Genomic DNA, 14,251 nt, shown 5'->3' on the forward strand with positions numbered 1-14,251 from the left:
TCACCCTCCTGCACTTCTGACTGTACCCAGTGCTTGTATAAATAAATAAAAATAAAAAATAAAATAAAAAGTAATACAATTGTTCAAAAAAAAAAAAGATACATAAAGATTTATTTATTTATTTATACAAGCACTGGGTATAGTTAGAAGCTTGGGAGGGTAAGAGAATTCACCAGAGCCAGAGCAGGGAGCAGAACAGGCAGAAGGACCGAAGCACACTGCTGAGGGGAGCAGTGGGTGTGGCAGGAGAGGTCTGAGCGCCATGTGGGACCCTCGCCAACAGCTGGGGATCGAACCGGTGCTGCAGAGGCTGCGGAGAGCTTCGCAGCCCAGCGCTCAACCACTGTGCCACCAGGGAGGCCCAAGGTTTACTTATTTATGCATTCAAGAACTGGGGTACAGGCCAGAGGTGCGGGGGGTGAGAGGCTTCACCAGAGAGTTTGGGGAACAGAAAAGGCAGATGGACTGAAATAAATACACTGCTGAGGGGAGCAGCGGGTGAGTCCGCCATGTGGGTAGATCCCCAGCCGGGGATTGAACTCATGCTACAGTGGCTGCGGATGACTTCATAGCTTGTGTCTTAACCCCTTGCGCCACCAGGGAGGCCCCAAATTTATTTTAACTTGATTAACAATATACATAGTCAGGGGCCTCCCAGGTGGCGCAGCGGTTGAGCGCTGGGTTGCGAAGCTGCCCGCGGACTCTGCGGCGCCGGTTCGATCCCCAGCTGCTCCCCGGCCACCGGAGGAGGGTCCCACATGGCGCGCAGACCTCTCCTGCCGCCCGCTGCTCCCCTCAGCAGTGTACTTCGGTCCTTCTGCCTGCTCTGCTCCCCGCTCTGGCTCTGGTGAATTCTCTCACCCTCCCGCGCTTCTGACTGTACCCAGTGCATGTATAAACAAAACAAACAAACAAATAAATAAATAAAACATGCCTCTATTAAAAAAAAAAAAACAATATACATAGTCAGGTCTGTAAACCACAATTTCACTGATATTAGATACAGTTGAAAGAAAGATCTGGTATGCCAAAAATTATGGCAGAGTGAAGATGCCACTTCCTCTATATGTTTGCAACTAAATTAAATTACCACAAAATAAAGGCAACAACCCCTGAATGGCAACAGAGGACTACAGAGCAGAAAGGGGCAGTATCTGGAGTAGTCCCAGGACTGCAGAGCCGTGAGGGGGGAGGGCAGCTGCTGCAGACAGCTCCCTGCGGATGTCAGCTCAAGGGGGCACATGCCTACACCAGAGGTTGGAAAGGGTGGAGACCTGGTACTGCCCTGGAGAAGGGGGTGCAGAGAGTTGGCATACAGAACAGAGGGTGCTCTACTGGGGAACTAGAGGAGTGAGGGTGTGGCTTCAACCTGAGATTTTCAATCTGAACAGGTGGAGCCTGAGGGGAGAGCCAAGCTGGATTACCTTTGTGTCCTCACTATCACTTGCAGCCTGAGGTCATCATATTTGAAACACCTGCTGTACTTCCCTTGCCCCAGCCAAAAGCAGAGAACAACTCCAGGCTTGTGGCCTGTCTCAACTATAGCCATCATGGGGGCCTCCCAGGTGGCGCAGCGGTTGAGCGCTGGGTTGCGAAGCTGCCCGCGGCTGCAGCGCCGGTTCAGATCCCCGGCTGCTCCCCGGCCACCGGAGGAGGGTCCCGCATGGCGCGCAGACCTCTCCTGCCGCCCGCTGCTGCCCTCAGCAGTGTACTTCGGTCCTTCTGCCTGTTCTGCTCCCCGCTCTGACTCTGGTGAATTCTCTCACCCTCCCGCGCTTCTGACTGTACCCAGTGCTTGTATAAACAAAACAAACAATCAACTATAGTCATCACCTAGACCTATACCTAGGGTCCAACTACAGCTTAGAGGCTAAGGCTGGCATGAGAGTATGTAAGACATTTTGGCCAGAGTTGGGGAAGAGGGTCACTGTGGATCCTCAACAGACAACTCCAGTACCTGAAGCACAGTGGGGAGCTTGCACCGTGATGCTTGCTGCAAGTGCCCTTTCAATGTCTACCCACCCAGCTCCGTCCTACCAGCACCAGCACCCCCGCTGTCTGAATAGAAGCAGAGGCAGTTGTGAAATAGATACCTAAAGATAGTACTATAAAACTGATGATTACACCCTGATTTTAACAGAAGCGGAATGAAACTAATTTATTAAGAAAAGGATATTCCCTATTTACAACTCATAATAAAAACTAAAACTGGGGCCTCCCCTGGTGGCTCAGTGGTTGAGCGCTGGGCTGCAAAGCTGCCCAGCTGCCTGCAGCCTCTGCAGCGCCGGTTCGATCCCTGGCCTCCAGTGAGGGTCCCACATGGTGTGTAGGCCTCTCCTGCCATACCCGCTGCTCCCCTCAGCAGTGTACTTCTGTTCTGCTTCCTGCTCTGGCAAATTCTTTCACCCTCCTGTGCTTTTGACTGTACCCAGTGCTTGTATAAATAAATCTTTAAAAAAATAAAATAAAATAAAAATAAATAAAAAATAAAAACTAAAACTGAACAGACAAAAGAACATATCTCAAATGTCTGAGCAAAAAAGCCCCAAGAGTGTCAATTCAGCAAACTGCAGAATCTATCAAGAAGAGTTTAAGGTAGGGCCTCCCCGGTGGCGCAGCGGTTGAGCGCTGGGTTGCGAAACTGTGCGCGGCCTCTGCGGCGCCGGTTCGATCCCCTGCTGCTCCACAGCCACCGGAGGAGGGTCCCACATGGCGTGCAGACCTCTCCTGCCGCCCGCTGCTCCCCTCAGCAGTGTACTTCGGTCCTTCTGCCTGCTCTGCTCCCCCCTCTGGCTCTGGTGAATTCTCTCACCCTCCCGCGCTTCTGACTGTACCCAGTGCATGTATAAACAAAACAAACAAACAAACCAGCAAACAAACAAATAAAGCATGCCTCTATAAAAAAAAAAAAAAAAAAAAAAAAAGCAAAATTTAAAAAAAAAAAAAAGAAGAGTTTAAGGTAACACTTACAAATCATACTTAACGAATTCAGTAAAATAAGGATGATGTTAAACAGAAACATAACAAAGATAGAAAATATGAGACTGCTACAATTAGAACTAATGAATCTAAAAAAAACAAACAACAAAAACCACTATAACCTAATTAAAAAATACAGTAGAGGGCCTTGACAGTAGACAAATGCAAATAATGGAGAGAATTAGTGAGTATGAAAGCTCAGTGGTGGTGAACACACAAATAAAACAACAAAGAAAAAAAGAATTAAGAAGAAAATGGTGTGAGAGCTCTTTGGGATAAACTAAAGAGAAGTAACAGAATAGACAGAGTCCAAGGCCACATCACAAACCTACAACCAATAAAATACTTGATGGTGAAAAACTGAAAGCTTTCCCTTTAAGATCAGGAACAAGACAAGGGGTGTCACTGTCATCTATTTTTGCTTACTTATTAGCCAGGCAATTAGACAACTGGAAACAAACGGGATCCAGGATGGAAAAGAAGTAAAACTATCATTCCTTGCAGATGATACTATATATACAAAACCTTAAAGACCCCACCAGAAAGCTTTTGAAAACAATAGATGAAGATAGCAAAGTGGCATATTACAAAACCAATGGATTTTTTTGCATTTTTATATACAAACAATAAACAAGAAGAAAAAGAAATTAAGAAAATAATTTCATTCATAATAACATGAAAAGAATTAAATACCTAGGGATTCACTTAACCGAGAAGGTTAGGAACTTATATGATGAAAACTACAAGATGTTATTAAAGGATTTAGACCATGACATAAAGAGATGAAAAGGTATCTCATGCTCGGGGCTGCAGAGAATCAAAATAACCAAAATGACTGTTCACCAAAACCAGTAAGCAATCGTAAGGAAAAAGGAGAGCAATAAAGGCGTCATGGTACCTGACTTCAAACTATCCGAGGTGGGGAGGGAAGACAGGGAGGAGAGAACAGCGGGGTTAGAAGGGGCTGTGGTGGAGGGCAAACTCTGAGTAAACTGTATTTAATACATTTTCAATTGGTTGCCTAAAGGCATCTAAAATAGAGCTCTGTGAATTAAAAAAATAAAGGGGGGGGGTTATTTGTCAGTATGCATTTGAATAGATCTCCTAATTTTACAAGCTAGAAATGGATTTTTTTTTTTAAAGACCTAGGCCATTTCTAACAGTTTCCTTTGAAATCATTAATTAGGCTCTAAAAAGACATCAGGAAAAAGAAAGGAAATAAATAAAACAAAACTGAAAGAAAAATACTATGTAAATAGTGTTAACAAGTAATTTGGCAAAAACCATGGAGGTGATATTTATGGTTAAAGTTTGACTAGAAAGGGCCTCCCCGGTGGCACAGCGGTTGAGCGCTGGGTTGCGAAGCTGCATGCGGCCTCTGCGGCGCCGGTTCAATCCCCGGCTGCTCCCCAGCCACCGGAGGAGGGTCCCAAATGGCGTGCAGACCTCTCCTGTCGCCCGCTGCTCCCCTCAGCAGTGTACTTCGGTCCTTCTGCCTGCTCTGCTCCCCGCTCTGGCTCTGGTGAATTCTCTCGCCCTCCCGCGCTTCTGACTGTACCCATGTATAAACAAAACAAACAAACAAACAAACCAGCAAACAAATAAATAAAAATAATAAAGCATGCCTCTAAAAAAAAAAAAAAAGTTTGACTAGAAAAATTAGGTTACCATTATTTTTTGTCAGTTATTTCTTTTCTTGTGTGTTTTTTGCATTTCAAAATTCCTTTTTTTTAAAAGATTTATTTATTTATTCAAGAGCTGAGGTACAGGCCAGAGACGCAGGAGGGTGAGAGAATTCCCTAGAGACACAGCGGAGAGCAGAACAGGGAGACAACCGAAAGCACTGCTGAGGGGAGCAGCGGGCAAGACAGGAGGGGTCTGCCACACCATGTGGGTATCTCCCTGGCTGGCTGGGAATGGAACCTGTGCTGCAGAGGCTGCGGACAGCTTCACAGCTCTGCCCTTAACCCGCTGCCACCGGGGAGACCCCATTTCAAAATTCCTTTAATGAACCTTGAAGTATTTGACCAAACAAAAAAATGCCTTGCAGTAAATTATAATTTGTAACATAAAAAAAAAAATTTTTTTTAAAAGAATCAGAACCAAAGTTACCAATGATTTCTGAATGACAGGATTATAGAGTCTCGCTAACACCTCACTATTCTTTATAATTCCCACATTTCCCTCACTTGTCAAAACAATTTTTAAGAAGTTTTATTTATTTATTTTTAATTTTCTAGAGGCATGCCTTATTTATTTATTTATTTATTTATTTATTTATTTATTTATTTATTTATTTATTATTTGTTTGTTTGGTTTATACATGCACTGGGTACAGTCAGAAGCGCGGGAGGGTGAGAGAATTCACCAGAGCCAGAGCGGGGAGCAGAGCAGGCAGAAGGACCGAAGTACACTGCTGAGGGGAGCAGCGGGTGGCAGGAGAGGTCTGCGCACCATGTGGGACCCTCCTCTGGTGGCCGGGGAGCAGCCGGGGATCGAACCAGCGCCGCAGAGGCCGCGGGCAGCTTCGCAACCCAGCGCTCAACCGCTGCGCCACCGGGGAGGCCCTTAAGAAGTTTTAAAAAAGAAAAAATTTAAAACCAAGCAATTAGTCCTGCACCTAAATCCACCATCTGAAAATCACTTGAAGTCAGTCCACTTGTGAAAGCTAACAGGTTCATGCTGGCAGGCAGGACTCCTCAGCATGGTGAGAACAAGCAGGTTACACCACCCCCAACATATTGTGGCTCTGGCCACAGAACAGACCTTCAGGGATGCCCAGGGGTCCCCCACTCCTCTAGAAGACCCCAGCCACCTCCCAGCCCCATTGCATCTTACCTTAAATGTGAACTTGGAAGCGCTCATCACTTCTATGATGTTGAAGGCAGCCCAGCTGATGTCGTAGCCTAACATTTGTAACTGTTGAAAAGGTATGGTGATTGTCACTCACAGGCAGGGGTCCACCCACCCTGTACCACATGGCATTCCTCTCTCTTGAATATTTCCAGTGCTCCCCAGTGGCTTCTGTGCCCCCGGGGATAGTTGTCTTTAAAGAACATCTGCAGAAGGCTCAGTCTGATAGGAGTTCCATGGACACCACAGGAAGTGGACTTCAGTCCTTCTGAAAGCTGAGAGCGCCCTGAGCCCCCTAAACCTATGTATCCACCCAGCCAGCACCCAGGGAGATGGTACCAGTGTCTGACTGGTGGGTGGATAGACAGATGAATGGATGGTGGATGAGCAGATGGATGGATAGACAAGTAGCAGGATGGATGACGAGAAGGACAAATGGAAGGAGGGACAGGTAGAAGGAAGGGTAGAAATGGCTGAGTGGCTAGCTGGGTGCCAGCATCTGGGTGCAGTCAGAGAGGCCTCCCGGCCCTAAGCGCTGTGCTCGTGGTACTCACATAGGTCAGCTTGCAGACAGCATTTGCTTTCACTGCAATGTTGTCTTGCTTCAGTTCTTGCTTGATTTCATCAATGCACTGAGAGATGTATTTTGCCTAAAAGGAAAAAAAAGTCAGAAATTCAACTGTCTGTCTGAAACAGGAACAATCATTTCAGACAGAAGCCAGACACAAAAGGTCACACCATGCGTGATCCCACTGGCATGAAATACCTAGAACAGGTATATCACAGAGACAGACAGTGGGTTCCTGATGCCAGGGGTTGGGGGCAGCCTATGGGTAGCTGCTGGGTGTGATAGTTGTTGAAAACCACTGAATTGTGCACTTTAAATGAGTCAGTTTTACAGTATACACATTATAGCTAACAGAGCCGTCTCAGCACACACTAACCGGGATGCCAGGTTTTCCCTGAGGACCCTCCCAGGCCTGGGAACAGGGATGCAATAGGCAGCTACGGTCAATTGTGCTGAAGTAGATATAAGAGGCTTCTCACTGTTTCCTCTACGCGCATGTTTTACCTGACATCTTCTATAACTGAAGTTTTTTTATTTTAAAGGTTTATTTTATTTATTTATGCATACAAGAACTGGGGTACAGGCCAGAGGTGCAGGGGGTGAGAGGATTCACCAGAGACAGCAGGGGGAGTAGAACAAGCAGATCCATTGAAATACACTGCCGAGGGGAGCAGTGGGGAGACAGGAAGGGTCTTATGCTCATGAGGTTAGCTCCCTGGCCCGGAATTGAATTCAAGCCACAGTGGCTGGTGATAGCTTGATAGCGCTGAGACTTTAACCCCCTGTGCCACTAGAGAGGCCCCTCGAACTGCAAAATTTTTTTTTTTAAAAGATTTATTTATTTTTACAAGCACAGGGTACAGTCAGAAGCACAGGAGGGTGAGAGAATTCACCAGACCCAGAGCGGGGAACAGAACAGGCAGACCGACGAAATACACTGCTGAGGGGAGCAGTGGGCATGGCAGGAGAGGTCTGTGCGCCATGTGGGACCCTCACCCAGCGGCCGGGGATCGAACCAGCGCTGCACAGGCTGCAGGCAGCTTTGCAACCCAGAGCTCAACAGCTGCGCTACCGGGGAGGCCCTCGAACTACAAAGTTTTAAGAATCATTTCAACACAGAATATCTGAGCATGGAAATTTTTTTAGTCATCTAGTTTCACCTTTTAACAAACTGCAAAGTTCAAAGCTGGGAAGAATCCCATGCCTGACACCCAGTGGTCTGTCCCTGACGCTGAGCCACATCCTTGTGTGGGACATGGGGTGATGGTTTACCCTGTGCTGCTGCAATTCAGGGACCGAGACCAGCATGGTCACCCGTGTGTCCTGCTGGCTCCTGTTTCTAGATCAGGAAGGGCTCAGCTGCCTAGGAACTATGTCATCCAGAGGGTCAGTGCCATTTTCCATCCTACCTGGGTGTTTCTTACTGGCCTCCAGTCAGCCCCCATCACCCTAGGGCCACCCTGAGGTGCCCAAGGCCTGCCTGCCCTCCCACAGGACAAATGGGGCCCATCGGGGGTGGCAGGCAACCCTGGGGTTAACTCCTCTCTGCAAGAGAGAAAGTGCATGACAGTGTTCCCCACAGACTCTGATACACACATCTGCCTCTCACCATGGTGCCCCATCTTAAGAATGAGCACACAGAGAGCCGAAAGGCTGCCGTGTCTGCAGTCCCTGCAGGGCCATGTGTGAGCCACTGCCTGCTGTAGACAGAGTACCTGAGGGCCCCCGGGGAGGGGCCTCTGGTGATGGAAAGTCTCAGACTGCCAACCCAATGGGGGCTTAAAGCAAAAATGCCGTGGCAAGGGGACAGTGGTAGGGCCAAGTCACTTTGGAGCTGGGGTCACCTGGGAAGAACACTGAGGCCCACAAAACCTAGGCAGACCAGACTGTAAGCAAGAGATACCCAGAGATGTCACCACAGCAGCCCCAGAGAGAACCCAAGCCTGCCCACGAGGTGAATGGTCACCACGGGCCACAGAGCAAGTCCACCCAGTGCTGGGAGGTTCGAGGAGCCCCCTGCCATCTAAGCAACAGCAGTGACTGCTAGACAGCCTAGCTGTCCACCTGGAGGCAGAATTCAATGGTCCGCCACCTCCCCAGACCAGGGTGGCAAATGCAAAGAAGCCCAGGCAGAAGACCCTGGCCGCAACTGCTCCCACACTGACCTTGCACCCCCAGGCTTGGCTCCGGTCCCACAGCACCGGCCAACCACAGGGTCTCCCTGACCAGACCCTCAGCCTCCCCAGCACAGGCCCACAGGCCAAGAGACACGGGAGTGCTCCCAGCCATACAGTGATTTATGAATGTTTCATGATTGAGAGCTGGTCCAACGGAACAAGCATCACCATATTTTTCCAACAGGCTTCCAATTACATCTCCTCAGGAAGCCCCAAAGCTGGCCCTGCGCCCACATGACCCTGCCTGCAGCCTGGCTCATGACTATTAATGATTTAAAAGGGAAAGAACAGGAGATTGTCACAAGTGTTGAGAGATGGGCCTTGTCCACAGAGGGTGGGATGTAAACTGGAAGGGAGTCTGATAGCCCCTCAAATGATGAGAGAGTGTACCCCTGGGTGTACCCCCAGGCACTGAATATAGACAGAGTTCAAATAAAAACCTGAATGTACCCTGCAGCCCAATCCTAACAGCCCAGGAGCAGAAGCAAGCGTTGTTCATCTGCCTTCTGGGGGCCCAGGATGCCCTCAGCTTTGAGAAAGGCTCTGGAGCAGGTGAAGTCCACTTCCCAGGACGTCTGACTTTCTACCCATCAGGGTTCCCACGAATGTCATTTAAAGACAACTGCTGGGTGGGCCTCCCTGGTGGCGCAAGAGTTAGGACTCAACCTATGAAGCTATCTGCAGCCACTGCAGCACGAGTTCAATCCCCAGACAGGGAGCTACCCACATGGTGCAGCAGACCTCTCCTGACTTGCCTGCTGCTCCCCTCAGCAGTGTCTTCCGTCAATCTGCCTGTTCTGTTCCTCACTCTGTCTCTGGTGAATCCTCTCACCCCCCACATCTCTGGCCTGTACCCCAGCTCTTGTATGCATAAATAAATAAATCTTAAAAAAAAAAAAAAGACAACTGCTGGGTGCAAGGAGGCAGTGGGAGCACTGGAGGCATGTAGCAGCTGCAGGGTGAGGGTCTGGCTTTCTGTGCTTTTCTCGAGCACAGGGCAAAGCAGAGGGCAGAGTGTGGGGTGACTACATTCTGCATGTACACTCAGTCCAAATCTGCGGCCGACCTAGAGCTATGTGCGTGCAGCACAGTCCACACAGGCCCTCTAAAGTCAAAGGACAGAAATGTGCTTCAGCTGCCTACTGGGTGCAGGCAGGCAAGAGCTAGAGCTTCAGCCCAGACAAGCTAATGGCCCTAAACCAACCCTCCAGGCAAAAAAACCAAAGCTCTTCAGATTGTAGCAAATCCAGTATGCTTACAAAGTACCATTTGCAATGTCCAGAAGAGGATAAAAAAATCTCTCAAAGTAAGAAACAGGAAAAAATAAAAAAAATAAAATAAAATCACCTTCAAAAAAAAAAAAAGAAACAGGAAAACACAACCTACACTCAGGGGAAGAAAAGACAGTGGATGAAGACAAGCTGAGCTACCCAGACGAGGGAACTAAGAGACAGATGTCAGTCTGACAGTTGTAACCATGCTCTCAAACAGGGGAACCGCAGAAGAACAAGGTAATATACCCAAATGAAAGTGTAGAACTGAAAAATAATTTCTGAACTAAAACATTCACTGTATAGATGGAACAGTAAATTGGAGATGAAAAGAGAGTCAGTGAATTTGAAGATAGTATAGGACTCATCCACTTTCTAAGAGAAAAGTTTGAAAGAAGGATAAACAGAGGCCCAGGCCCCAGGATTTAAGAGGTAAAAACATGTGTAACTGGAGTCCCAGGAAGGATCAAGAAAATCTTTGAAAAACAAATAGCTGAAACTTCCCACAATTTGCTGAAAGACATAAAGTTACGGGTTCAAGATGCCCAGCACCTGACAGGAAATATGAAAGAACTAAAGAGAAAAAAGCAGTCAGAGGAAAATACATGCTCTATGCAAAGGAGTGAGGATCTGACAGTCATCGACTTGCAAAACATGGAAAACCCTGAACACAATTCCCTATCCCAAGAAAACGTCCTTTGGGGACAAGAACAGAGCCAGAGTCAGCCTCACTCTGTTCCTGACGGCGATGCCAAGCAAGTGTGCTGAGCCTGGACAGAATGACCTGCTTTGACCTGAGATTCTGGGCATAATACAGACCGAGAAAGCTCTCCCTGGGAGAGCTTACATATTTATCTAAAACAGTGATATACAGGGGCATCCCTAGTGACACAAGGGGTTAAACATAACACTGTGAGGCTGTCCACAGCCACTGCAGCACAAGTTCGATCCCCGATTGGCCAGGGAGGTGACCCACATGGCAGCGCAGACCTCTCCTGTCTCACCTGCTACTCCCCTCAGCAGTGTACAGTCTGCCTGTTCTGTGCCCCACTCTGTCTCTGGTGAATCCTCTCACCCCACACCTGGGCCTGTACCACAGTTCTTGTATGCATAAATAAATCTTTAAGGGCCTCCCTGGTGGCGCAGGGGGTTAAGCGCAGCACTGTTAAGCTGTCCGCAGCCTCTGCAGCACAAGTTCGATCCCCGACCAGCCAGGGAGCTGCCCACATGGCTCAGCGGACCTCTCCTGGCTTGTCCGCTGCTCCCCTCAAGCGGTGTACTTCAGTCTGCCTATACATTTCCCTTTCCCAGCTCTGTATCTGGTGAGTCCTCTCACCTCCCACAGTAGCTGACGACAGCTTCACAGCACTGAGACTTGAAGCCCTGCGCCACCAGGGAGGCCAGGTTTAGGGGATTTTTATAAAGGCTTCATCATGTGAGCACAACTGATCATTAACTCAATCTCCAGCCCCTTCCCAGAGGATGGGGCTGAAGGCTGTAGGCATTTCCTCGGGGCTTGGTGTTTCCACTGACCAGCCCCTCGCAGGAGTCATCTCACCAGGACGGAAGATACTCCTCCAAAGGCTTCAAGAGCACTGTGTCAGTACCTCTGGCCTGTACCCCAGTTCTTGTATGCATAAATAAATCTTTAAAAAATAATAAATTTAAGGGCCTCCCCGGTGGCGCAGCGGTTGAGCGCTGGGTTGCGAAGCTGCCTGCGGCCTCTGCGGCGCCGGTTCGATCCCCGGCTGCTCCCCGGCCACCGGAGGAGGATCCCACATGGTGCGCAGACCTCTCCTGCCACCCGCTGCTCCCCTCAGCAGTGTACTTCGGTCCTTCTGCCTGCTCTGCTCCCCGCTCTGGCTCTGGTGAATTCTCTCACCCTCCCGCGCTTCTGACTGTACCCAGTGCATGTATAAACAAAACAAACAAACAAATATAATAAATAAATAAAAAAAAACATGCCTCTATTAAAAAAAAAATAATAATAAATTTAAAAAAAACCCAGTGATATACAAAGTTAAAGTAAGGAAGTGGGGAGTGAGGCAATGATTCTTTACTAACACAAAAGCAGTTACATATTTTTACAAAGAAAATTTGGTCAGGGTATAGAGACATGATGTAGATTGAGAAAATTATATTAAGAACACAAATGAGAAATACTTTAAGGTATGAAGTATTAATGGCTACATGTCATTAACACTTTTTTAAAAAAGGAAACTAGAGGTGCCAGCATGATTAAATCTCTGAAATATCTCAGCCACACAAATTCACACTTCACCACAGAGCAAACAAGTACAAAACTCAGCACCTTTTTCATTGTTAGGCTTTAATTTGGAACAGAGGACAAACATATTTCACCTATGACCTCTTCGAGACTACAACCAAACAGTCCATTTCAGCCCTGGACACAGACATTTCTGCCACGGAGCACTTTCAACTGCCCTAAAAACCCTCAGTGCTCCACCTGTTCACCCCTTCCTCCACCCCTACCCCCCAACAACCACTGTCCTTTTCACTGGCTCCATACATTTCCCTTTCCCAAAATGTCACATACATGAATTCCTCACATTATATATATTTCATAAGCAATAAGGACTAGAAGTAAAGTCAGCCTAGAAAATGTACCCTTTGGGTCCATCTAGGAAAAGCTGTTTTCTTTTCCTCTCCCACGCAATCTGTGGGTTCTTCCCACGTCAACTGAGACCCCAGCAGGGTACCTACAATCAATTCAGTTTGGCTGCTCTGACTGGAGATGCTGCAGACCCCAGGTTCAGGACCCAGTCCACAGACTGTCCCCACTTCAGATGCCACTGCAGGTTTGGGTTGTCCTGGTGCTTCCAACAACAGGCTATAAGTGGGGGTTCCCATGGCCCCTCACCTTTACCAGTTTATACATAAGAAAGGGTGTCCCAGAGGAAGAGACAGATGACAGATGAAGGGGCATACAGGGTTTTGTCCAAAGGGCCCTGAGCAGAGGAGCTTCTGCCCCTGTACAGTTGGAGTTGGGGTGCACCTCCTTCCTGGTGTGCAGACGCTATCACCTACCCAGACTCTCTCCAAACACCATGGCTTAAAGATTTATATTATTTATGCATACAAGAACTTGGGTGTAGGACAGAGGTACAGGGGTGCTGTGTGTGAGAGGATTCACCAGAGACAGAGTGGGGAACAGAACAGGCAGATCCACTGAGACACACTGTTGAGAGGAGCAGCGGGGAGACAGGAGAGGTCTGCTGCGCCATATGGGTCAGCCTGCTGGCTGGGGCGATCCCATCGAACTCATGCCACAGTAGCTGACGACAGCTTCACAGCACTGAGACTTGAAGCCCTGCGCCACCAGGGAGGCCAGGTTTAGGGGATTTTTATAAAGGCTTCATCATGTGAGCACAATTGATCATTAACTCAATCTCCAGCCCCTTCCCAGGGGATGGGGCTGAAGGCTGTAGGCGTTTCCTCGGGGCTTGGTGTTTCCACTGACCAGCCCCTCGCAGGAGTCATCTCACCAGGACGGAAGATACTCCTCCAAAGGCTTCAAGAGCACTGTGTCAGGAACCAGGGCAGAGAACAAATACACCAATACAAAATGCTTCTAGCACCTTCGTCACTTGGGAAACTACAAGGGTTTGGGTCTCTGCTCAGGAACCGGGAGTAAAACCCAAAATAAACCTTACTATATCACAACATCATGGAGTCCAACACTGTGCAGAGTGGGGGACAGCGAGTACCTGGATATAGAGCAAAATGTTACAGAATTCTGGGAGATCTCATCAATTTGGATCAGAGGTTCCCTCACCGGGGAATGACTCGGCCCCCAGGGGACACGGGTGACGTCTGTACTGCTGATGAGTGGGAACGCGACTGGCACCAAGTGGGTAGGGCCAGACATACCGCTCTGTACCCCGCAACACCCAAGACAGCCCCCCCAGAGTGAGCTGGCTAGATGCCAAGGTGCCATGGCAGAGTGACACTGCCCAGAACCCTCAGCCATTACCCACTACGAACAATGGGGACAGGAGGCATCCGCCTGCCCTCTGCCAGGGTGGGGAGGGGGAGAGTGGAGAAGAGGGGAGTCCATCTGGGCTCGCTGCGTGTGGCGCGAGACACCCTGGTAGCAAGGTCCAGATGACAGACGGACAGAACTGGCAGTAAGTGAGGCAGAGAGGGAGAGGACAGGAGGAGCGTCATAGCCAGGAGGCAGGGGCCAAGGCCAGATAACAAAGACTTAAGGCAGAGGCTGACTGGAGGCCGAGAGAGGTCAGTGTGTCAGCGCGCAGGAAAGGGGCAAAGGACAAGAGCACAGGATGGTCTGGGGCTGGAGCCATGACATCAAGTCAGTAGTGACAGCCACGTGTGGCACTGCGCTGGAACTAGGATGTGCCTGAGGGTAAATCATAGGCCAG

At 48.7% G+C, this 14,251-nt stretch overlaps 1 protein-coding gene across 2 annotated transcripts in view; it reads right to left on the reverse strand.

Moving 5' to 3' along the window:
* Positions 1–14,251, reverse strand: part of AP3D1 (adaptor related protein complex 3 subunit delta 1) — a gene marked incomplete at both ends in the record, with an annotated part of 42,338 nt that overhangs the window by 21,442 nt on the left and 6,645 nt on the right. For both annotated transcript variants that reach the window (XM_084250693.1, XM_084250692.1), the window contains 2 exons: positions 5,818–5,898; positions 6,387–6,482. In XM_084250693.1, the coding sequence (XP_084106819.1) occupies positions 5,818–5,898; positions 6,387–6,482 (177 nt within the window). The remainder of the gene's footprint in view (positions 1–5,817; positions 5,899–6,386; positions 6,483–14,251) is intronic.

This window comes from Talpa europaea (assembly GCF_964194135.1).
Source record: "Talpa europaea genome assembly, chromosome: 12".
In the NCBI taxonomy this organism is placed as follows: domain Eukaryota; kingdom Metazoa; phylum Chordata; class Mammalia; order Eulipotyphla; family Talpidae; genus Talpa; species Talpa europaea.